Source organism: Orbicella faveolata, unplaced genomic scaffold (assembly GCF_042242905.1).
Source record: "Orbicella faveolata isolate gen_17 unplaced genomic scaffold, um_ofav_v1 contig_48, whole genome shotgun sequence".
In the NCBI taxonomy this organism is placed as follows: Eukaryota; Metazoa; Cnidaria; class Anthozoa; order Scleractinia; family Merulinidae; genus Orbicella; species Orbicella faveolata.
Window position 1 is genome coordinate 5,767,402 of NW_028301578.1, and position 10,099 is coordinate 5,777,500.

A 10,099-nucleotide genomic window follows, 5' to 3' on the forward strand; every position below is an offset into this window, starting at 1 on the left:
TCTCTCCGAATGAACAATCCATCATGGCGGACGAAATGCAACGTTGACTCTAAGCCACAAAGATTTCAGTTTTCTTGTTGATGCTGTTGAAATAACGTCGTGCTCTTTGTTGTGAAAAAGCTCCGAGATTTATATTTGATATTTCCTGAAGAATATGGCTATGGCGGAGAAGAAATCGAAAGGCAATAAACGAAAATGGCAGCCTGTTGTGCTGGACGATCCCTCATTCTTTGCGGGTGACATGGAGGGATTTGTCTCTCTTGAAGTGATGGAGGACTATAACTTGGAAGAACTTAGAGGGATTGATGTTGAAGGTCCAAGCCGTAAGAAAAAGGCGAAAAGTCGGCCATCAGTGAAGGTATATTTAGAGATTTGTATGTAGTAGTGACGGAATTAAATTTATACACATTGTAATTAACCCATTGACGCCTGAATGAAATTGCCCGCGACCCACCCCTAATTCCCTGGCGTTTTTTGGAATATTTCTGAGCGAGCGAAAGCACAAAAATAAACCATATGCGCAGTAACCACAGACACAGGATCAGGTTTCAAGACATCGTTTATTTAAAGTTGAATAAATGAAGGGTCAAAATATTAAAAAATATTAGCAAACAGAACTTAACCTAATGTGTAAAACTGATGAGAAAACAAGAAATTATATTATTTCTTTACCGCGCGACAAAATGTCCCACAGAAGCTGAGAAAATTGACTTTGCGAAAATGAGTCAATTATTGACTTTGGAGGACAAAAACGAAACCAAATACAACAGAATTGAATTTCTTGTACTATAACGGCTAACATTTGAGAAAACAACGAAAAATAAAAGCGAAGAACTCATGTAAAAATCAATCTGAAAACAAGAAATCAAGTGATTTCTTCGCCGCGCGAGAAAAATATTACGGCCCTGTGAAAGAAAGATGAAAGTCGTAAATCAAAAAGACGACAAAAACAAGCGAATTATATTGAGATCAGTCGTATTTCAACTGTGTTAAATCAGTGGCCATTTAGTTCTTTTCTCAGCGGTTCTGTAGTAGCTGAATAAGACTCCAAAAAATATTTGAACGAAGCGAATAAACTAAATAAACAAAGCGCCTAGAGGTTGCCGTAAATTAAATATGCAGAAATCCAGCGTGCAAGTTACTGTTCACTTTTAAAACCTAAAATTCCCAAATACAGGGAACCAAATGAAAGAGATGCGAAAGGAAGTTCAATAACAATAAATTTTCATTCAAGCTGAGACGAAGAAACCTATTTAAAAGGAAAAAAATTCGCAGACGTGCTTCGCTGCATGACCGCATGTTCAAATCATTCTTCACCCTAACGCGAAAGCTTGAGTTTTTACCGACCACTTTTGCAGTCATTTTAATGCCCGTGGCCTTACCAATTGTTCCAAAAGTTGAATTCAACTTCGAAGTAATAATGTACATAACCATCTTTGTTTCTGAAATCCAAAAAGCCGCTTTAAACCTGCGATTTGTCGTCGAAACTTACTTGAAAGCGCTCCGATCTTCATGTTTTCTCGGCGGTTGTAGGAAGAAAAACTTCTTCACCAGAAAGTTTTGAGGACTCTGTATTCCTTGATCCTCCATTCTGAGGCCACCTGAACATTGATTTGTATTTTTCCTTTCTATTTTAAAGCCCAAAGCAGTAATTTATCCGTGTTAGGAATGAAAACAAGACCACGTTACCTGCACTTTTCAAGCGCGCGATTTTAAGAAGAAAAACCGTCTTTCTAGGACCCCTAAAGTCCTCTGAAAATATGCTCAGAAAGTCCATTCTGATTGGTTTATTTGTCCTCAAGAACAATAGAACAAAAGGGGAACCAAAGAATCTTCAGGGAGGGTAGGAAAGGCAATTGTCCCCATGTGCTTTTTTTCGGGCGGTTACGGGCGGCACAGGGAAATGGAAGCGTTTTTCGCATGGGCGGTTACGGGCGGCACAGGCGTCAATGGGTTAAATGCGCACCACATGGACGTTTTTCTATTATATACTTAGCGGACAAGATGAACCAAATCCTGCGCTGTCATTAGCTACCCGCGCGGGTGAGATGGGGCTCTCTTGCCCGCTCGGGACTGCCTGCCTGTCCCGCAAGAAAAATTTCCCCAAAAGCCTATAGTAGAGCCATTATTGACCAAGGTTGTTCGGTCAAGGTGGCTGGATATTGTTCTCTTTCATTTTTTGCGCATTTCTGGACCTCCACTCTGTCTCTGTCCATAAACACACCAAAAAAAAAAAAAAAAAAACTTGGCCAATATCCAACCATCTTGAACTGATCTCACACTTGGTCAATAACAAATATATATTTGTGTCTATTTTAGAGCATTATTTTGTGCGTTTTGTCTTTGGGGTGATCAGGAAAAATCTGATGCTACACCTTTGCCAAAATCAGAAGAAAAGAAAAAGAAGGCTTCTCAGTTGAAAAAGAAAAAGAAGAAGAAGACAAAGAAAGCTGAAAATAAAGACAAACCAGGACAGCAAGAAGAAACTTCAGTTGATGATGGAATTTTGGGTGATTCTCAAGGTACAGTGTACATGTCCTTGAGAATCTTTGTCTCCATTTTACATTATCATTGTCATGTGTTTAGCTTTCTTCGTTTTTTTAAATTTTGTAATGAAACATTGACTCTGAAAAGCCCTGTGGGGACGAGCCAATAAAATATGTATACATGTATGTTATTTTCTGTGTGGGGTTTAATGACCTTACACCAACAATAGTGAACTTAGAAGATGTCACCGTTTGTCTACAATAATTTATTGTACAACTATATGTAGATGCTGGTCCAGTGGATTTAAATCACAATAATATTACAGTAAAGTACAAGAAAAATGTGAAGGATTCTCTTACATGTGTACATGTAGTTGCATCAAAAACCTTCTTCTGACATTGTCTGCATGTCCTAAAATCATTCTCTTATACAAAATCATCTTCATCTATATGTTGAGTACCTAATGACATTGTACATTTGTAGTCATAATCTTCAATATTAATCGTCAAAATACTGTCAGTAACTCTTCAGTACAGGCTTTGTGCATATTAGGTGTCTTAAATTATTTTGAAACCTGGCAGTGATTTTGTGAAATTTAGAAACTATGGCAGATACAAGTGCCTGGGAAGTCCTTGGAGTCCCAACAGAAGTACAAAGAGCTCTTAGTGATCAAGGATTCACCAGCCCCACACCTATACAGACACTATCCCTGCCACCAGCAATATTTCATCACCAAGACATCATTGGGGCTGCAGAAACAGTAAGTTTACACGTAGCACCAGCTGATCCAGAAAAATCCGTTAGTCTAATAGCTTCAAATGCCAGTCATCTCCCACCCTAAGCCTAATTCCCGGGCGAGAGATGGCAGGGCAGGGGGACGGTAAGGCTGAGGTGGGACATAGCTGACATTTCAGGCTATAATAAACCTATTCACCATTTCCACATCCCCCATAAAACACCTTGTTTGCCCCCAAAATTTTGCATAAGCATTGTCTTCAGTTTCTCTTGGGACAACTGTAATACCCAGGAGATAAATGGGAAACAAAGGTTATGCAGAATTTTGGGGGGCAAACAAGGTGTGTTGTGGGGGATGTGGAAATGGCGAGTGACCACAAATAAGGGGGTGCGCTTAAAACACGAAATGGCAAAATGACACTACGATTAGCCTAAATAGCACTCGAGGTAGCCTGAAATTCACTGACTTGACAGTGGTTAGCTCTTAATAACAGTAAGGGCTACTATTACAGACACCCGTATCCCACCTTAACTCTTACTTGTGGTGCCATTTGGTCACTTCGCCACTGCACGCTTTAAACACCCCCCAAGTAAAAGCTACTGAGAAAACACTTCTGACACTTCCAACTCTACTACACATTCTGTTCATTTACCAGGGATCAGGAAAAACCTTAGCTTTTGGCCTTCCGATTCTCCACCACATCCTGCAACGTAAGGCGAGCCAAGAAACAGAAGGGACAAATAACAATGGAAGAAAAGACATTGCAAAGACATCCACCCCTGTGGCTGGTAACAGTACAGCTTCTAGTGATGAGATTAGAAAACCACTGCTGGGTTTGATTATGACACCAACAAGGGAGTTGGCCCTGCAAATAAGGAATCACCTTCAACAGGCTGCAAAGCACACCTCTCTAGAGGTACAGGTTTGAAAACTAAGTATTAAATATTATGTTAAAACTTTAAGGTGTATAGTCATGTATTCAGTGTTTTTGGTTCCTGTCCATAAAAACCTTGTCCAGTGCCACTATACACATGTATAACTGAACCATAATTTTAGACAATTTGAAAGAGAGAATTCCAAAAGGTTTTTGAGTCTAACTTCTTTTAGTGCCGTACAACATTTCTTGTTTGGAATTACACAAGAAAGTTAAGAAGTTCTCTGCTATGCTGTGGGAAGTGCAGTGGCCTTAAATGCACTAGACTGACTGGAGCAAGTGGTCCAGGCACGAGTCTTAGCTAGCAGACCCAGTCATTATCTTGTATTCTTGGGCAAGATGCTAAAGAGTGCCCCTCTCCACCAGGTGTAAATTAATGTGTACCAGCACATTGTTGAGAGACACCTTCAGAGAATACTGGGAGTAACTTGTGATGGACTAGCATCCATCCAGGGAAGGAGTTGCAATATTTCTATCCACTTTATGCAGTAGAAACCAGAAGAACTTGGCTCTAAAGCTTACTGCAAGGGAATTAGGAACAGAAGAAACGTCATTATGGTCTACAATGTTTTAAGGAGCTCACTCACGGTTTGTGCATATTGAAAAGTTTAGCCTCGATTTTTCAAATTTGTTGTTGGTAATCCGCGTTAATCCTCTCCATCCTTAGCCATCCTTGTTCCTTTATGGTTTATCATTATCTCTTTGGTGTTTTTCTATCTTATTAAACTGTTATTTTCAGGTTTCCTACCATTTAAAGGTAATTTTGTATGTGGCCAAAATAACTCAAAGTGCCATGACTGAGCCTTTAAGGAAATATAAGGCAGTCCCAACTTTATTACTCCTAATTTAGCAACTTCCAGCTCATGATAAATTAAATGTAGTAGAAAAATAAATTGTTACTAATAATATTCATACATATGTAACATCAAAAATGTATAATTTGAAAATTACATGTATTATTGGCTTCCAAGATTGTAGCCGTGGTCGGTGGAATGGCACCTCAGAAACAACAGAGGCTACTACGAAAGTGTCCTGAAATAATTGTGGCAACTCCTGGAAGATTATGGGACCTGATTTCAGAGGTAAGTATGTACTTCAAGTAAGATATACAGATGTTATTAAGTCTACATGTATTAGTCAAGACTCAGCTGTAAAAAGGTGCATGTTCCACAGTACTATAAATTGCCTGACGAAATGGAGCTGTAAAAGAAACTGAGTCATGCCTTCAGGCTAAAGGATCTCATTAAGTTTTGAAATGTTTTGAATCTGTATGTAAATGTATACATGTATGTATAACATAATTTTTAGAGGTTCATTAACGATTACAGCAGTAGCGTAACTGGTTTTCACAGGCAGGCAAAACTTTTGGAACTACAGTCTCAATAAATATAAGAGGAACTTTCCTCTTGATGGTCATTTTCAAGGTGGGCAAAATTGATGCCTCACAACCAGTCAACTTGTCCTTGTGCTCAACCCTTAATGAAACCCTTGTAGTATGATATTACCTTCCCTATGAAAGTCATAACACATGGTACATGGATATTTGTAATGCCATGCCTTAAGTACCAGTAGTACACAGGAGAAGATTTCAACTCTTCCACCATACCTTTACATGTACATGTCATTTGATTTTAGGGTGAAGAGCATGTGAGCCGGTTGGAGGACTTGAGGTACCTTGTGATTGATGAGGCCGACAGGATGGTAGAACAGGGACATTTTCAAGAGCTGTCCTCAATTTTGGATCTCATCCATAGGCCAAGGTGAAACATGTGTTTTAATAGAGCCTGTGCAATAATGTACATGTACACGTACTTCAACCTCTCGCAGTCACAATAATAATTTAATTTAAGTTGCAGAAAAGCAGCCTTGACTTTCCATTACTGACATTTACACTTTGTGCGAAATGGTGCTCCAGCTTTTATAAGTTTTATTATTTTATTGTAGTCAAACAAATGGATTTCTGGTTCATGGTCGTATTATCTTGAATACATGTATAATGCTGATCATCAACTTTCGGTGACAATGAATTTGTAAGAAATACAATCTACTTGTCACATGTAATTTATCGGGTGAACTACTAGGTATCTGGAGAGCTTTCTGCTAGGTGTCACTTAGTAGGATATATTTACATGATCGAACACGTTTGATGACTGAGCGCTTTTCATGTGAGTGTCGGAAGTAATTGGTTTGCATTACTACACACATGATTGGCTTAAAAAACTCCCGTCACTTTTTCATCCAATCAGAAGTAAAACCAAAACCAATCGTGACTCGCGCGCACACACGTTTTCCCGCGCTTCGCATCAGCTACATTTATTTACTTCGAGTTTTGATTGGTTCATTGGATTGTCTGTGTCCTTTGTGATTGGTTACAGTGATAATGTTGGTTTTGGTTTTCCGTCACTCAATTCAATTGAAAACCGCTCTAATGCAATTCGATTAAATGAAACGAGTTATTTGATGATATTTACTCAATGTCGATTTATCTTTTTCTTAACAGCGATGATGAAGAGGCGTCAGGAACTGTGAAGAAAAGAACTCTGCAAAAGTTTATCTTCTCCGCGACTTTGACTCTTCCTAAATCATTCAAAAGAAAAGGAAAAGAGAAGAAGATTTCCAAAGGAGAAGCTCTAGGTACAGTCCACGTGAAAATCACCCAATGCGTAAACTAAGAACGCTTAGTTTAGTGCTTCCTTGAAAACGTATGTTTTACGCTATCTAAGAGAATTTTCGTGCGCTCTTATACAGTCGGCAAGAGTCTAATTCATCACAATACACCCTCAGCTCCTATAGCGATTAGACCGCAGCAGTAGTAAACAGAGAATAAAAATAACTGTCTTGGCATTCCCATAAAATTGCAACCGTCGATTTGTAAAATGTCAACTGCGATAATTTCTGAGGCAAAAAGTCCTAGGAAGTCGTCGGTTTCAAACAGTCAAAAGTGATCTTGTGAAATGATATTCCCTCTAATACGCTAATGAACGATTTAATCGTAAGGAACAGATCGGCCACAGTTTCCAATAGTTTGTACTCTTGAATACATTTAGAAAATTGTAATATTAATATAGTTACCTTAATGATTCGATTTAGCGCCCGTGTCGCTAATTGATGTTTGGCAGTTCAAGGGAGGACGCTTATTGCAGAGTGGCCGCTTAATAGGGACCAGGCGCTCATTTCGTTCCCTTTTGAAATTCAACATCTGGATTAATTCGTTTGTCTAGTCAGTCTATTCTATAAAATGCCTTGAATGTCACATAGGTTGTGGGGGTGTTAACTGGAAGAATGGAACGGGACGGGATGGAACGGGACGGGACGGAGCAATAATAAGGGACGCTTGTTATAAAAATGGGAAACGAGGGGAGCGACTTTTAGAAAGGACGGCGCTTAATCATAACGGTAATCATAATGGTAGATAATATTTTTTGAGCGCATATAACGGTGCTCAATGCGTGGTTTCCCCCTTTGCCACAGAGATGTTGAAAGACTAGAGGGAGTCAACGGTTACGTGTTTGTTTCTTTTTAGTGTCGCTAATGGACAAAGTCAGACTGCACAAGACTAGCTGCAAAGTCATTGATGTCACCAATAAAAGAGGAACAGTGGAGACCCTGACAGAGACAAAGATTTCATGTTCACTTGATGAAAAGGTTTGGGAGATTTAAGGTTACTTCAAACCTTCGCGGGGCTATATTGGTCGATTTTTTTTTGGTCAAGAAAATTAATGTCCGCGAAGCACAAGTTTGCATACTGTGAACGCTAGGGGTTCTGTTATTTCATTGGCTTGCGGCTCTCAAGTTGACACTTTCCTCTGAGAAGGCGTGATATGTTTATCAATCTTTGGAAGGCGAAAACTCGCACTCGTTTTTCGAGAGAATCCCTTCTCTTTCAATGAATTAATAGGGTATGCAGATTTGACGGTTTTCCATGAACTCTGGTCAGGGTCCGAAATTGCGCTTTCCTGGTCGCCAATGCGGCTAAAAATTTTACACTGGCGACCAGAATTTCACAGCTGGTCGCCAGCGGGCGATTAACTATTTCAAGCCACGATAATTACACAAACTTTGATTTTCAGCCAAATCGATTAAAATAAAATTCAAAGCCACCCGCGAATTGGTCACGTACTTTTTACCTTTCCGCTGCTTTTGAAGTGTAAAACCGACTTTCCTGTTATTGTAAATCTACCACAACGTTTCACAGCTACGATCAGTGCGAAGCTTCGCCGCCATGTTTTTCCAGCGGTTTCCCATAACATACGTATTGCGGGCGCAGAAGGCCACGTGCGTTCTTTCGCCATGAACATTAATTTTATGCAGGCGATGTGATGTCCAACGATGTCCTTAACTCTTTCCGTAATTTATTACAAAGTGGAGACGGAACATCCGCGAAGAAATTAGTGGAAGATTTCGATATTCAACATGACGATCCATCGATCGTCTTGACAGAACGCGAAAGGAAAGATCATTTTGCACATAGAGCAAAGAACCAAACGGCAGTTTTCAGTCGGGTACATTTCTTCTCCAAAAGGTAGAGACAAGAGAAGGTATAAAATTGACTTGAAACATTTGGCAGTCGCACGAAACTGCGTATATGGCCGGCATTCGATTCGTTCGTCGTGGGTTTTCAGTGGTAGGTGTATAAATAATCAGCGTGTTTGTATTTAATCTTATCGTTAGCGGAAAAATCGCCATCATTGCGGTCCCAAACGCGTTCTCTTCGTTCCGATTCTTAAAAGAAAAATTGGCGAGCAGAATTTTCCATCTGGCGACCAAAAATTTTGGTTTGCGTTTCGCTGCGAAGGAAAAATTTTATTGACACTTTTTGGCGACCACATTTTTCCATATGGCGACTGAAAAAAAAATTTCAGTCGCCAGTTGGCGCCTGCCTGAAAAGGTTAATTTCGGACCCTGCTGGTCAGAACATTCACTGATAGATATGGAACAAAAGGGTGTCGGCGAATTCCTACATTTTGAATACTTTCCTCGTGGCGGCCTTTAACGTAACAGGTCACGCGAATTTGCGATAGTCGAACTTGACAGATCTATAAAAAGATAACCAATAGAAATAAAAGAAAATGCTGGCACGTTTTTGGAGATTGAGGCTATGTGATTAACACTGCACAGTTATTTTGCATGAACGATCGCATTTGATACCCGATTAATTCGCTGGAACGTCAGTCGGTCATTTTGGAGTTGACGACCTCTGCCGCCTTTGGAAAGCCAAATCCAAAACAAAACATAATTTTATCGAATTCTACATTTTATAACCTTTCTGTTGATATATGGTTTGTGGCGGTTTCCTTGAAAACAGCGCGCGTACGAATTTTTTTCTGGAGGACTCCCGCGAAGGTTTGAAGTAACCTTAACAGTTTCCTAAACTACATGTACATCGATGTACCATCGTTTTTGTGACTGCTTGACGTGCACGTGCCGCTGTTGATTGGCTAAGAAGTTCGGAAGAAGTTCCAACAACTTCTCACACACAACGTTGACTTCTAACAAGTTTCAAATGTAACCACTCTCTCAGTTATTGTTAATCCTATTACGCTAAAAAATTATTGCTGAGTTAATGATTGCTAAGCTCAAATTCATGTACTTGATGTAAAGCGCGGGAAAGCAAGATTAATACAATCACTTGGACGACAGTCATTTTAAACGAAAAAAGAAGGACGCAAAAAAAAAAAAAAAATGGTTTCACTCTTTTTAATTGCATTTTTAGGACTTGTATCTTTACTATTTCCTATCGCGGTACCCAGGCCGCACGTTGGTGTTCTCCAACACGGTTGACTGCCTGAGGAGACTGGGCTCCTTATTTCGACTACTGGACTTTGACCCGTGGGTTCTTCACGCCAGTATGCAGCAAAGACAGAGATTAAAGAACCTGGATAGGTGAAATAGATGTCTTTTTTATATTCTAGAGTTTCACCGTAGTTGTTCTCAGATAGGAA

At 39.7% G+C, this 10,099-nt stretch overlaps 1 protein-coding gene across 1 annotated transcript in view; it reads left to right on the forward strand.

Annotated features, from left to right (window-relative positions):
• Window positions 1–2: 2 nt before the first annotated feature.
• The window catches only part of LOC149096150 (ATP-dependent RNA helicase DDX24-like), a 20,471-nt gene continuing 10,374 nt past the window's right edge, over window positions 3–10,099 (forward strand). Inside the window, exons 1-9 of the mRNA XM_089281509.1 lie at window positions 3–358; window positions 2,357–2,522; window positions 3,087–3,247; window positions 3,879–4,139; window positions 5,129–5,239; window positions 5,793–5,917; window positions 6,658–6,791; window positions 7,681–7,802; window positions 9,871–10,040. Of these exons, the coding sequence (XP_089137635.1) occupies window positions 155–358; window positions 2,357–2,522; window positions 3,087–3,247; window positions 3,879–4,139; window positions 5,129–5,239; window positions 5,793–5,917; window positions 6,658–6,791; window positions 7,681–7,802; window positions 9,871–10,040 (1,454 nt within the window). The 5' untranslated portion in view covers window positions 3–154. The remainder of the gene's footprint in view (window positions 359–2,356; window positions 2,523–3,086; window positions 3,248–3,878; window positions 4,140–5,128; window positions 5,240–5,792; window positions 5,918–6,657; window positions 6,792–7,680; window positions 7,803–9,870; window positions 10,041–10,099) is intronic.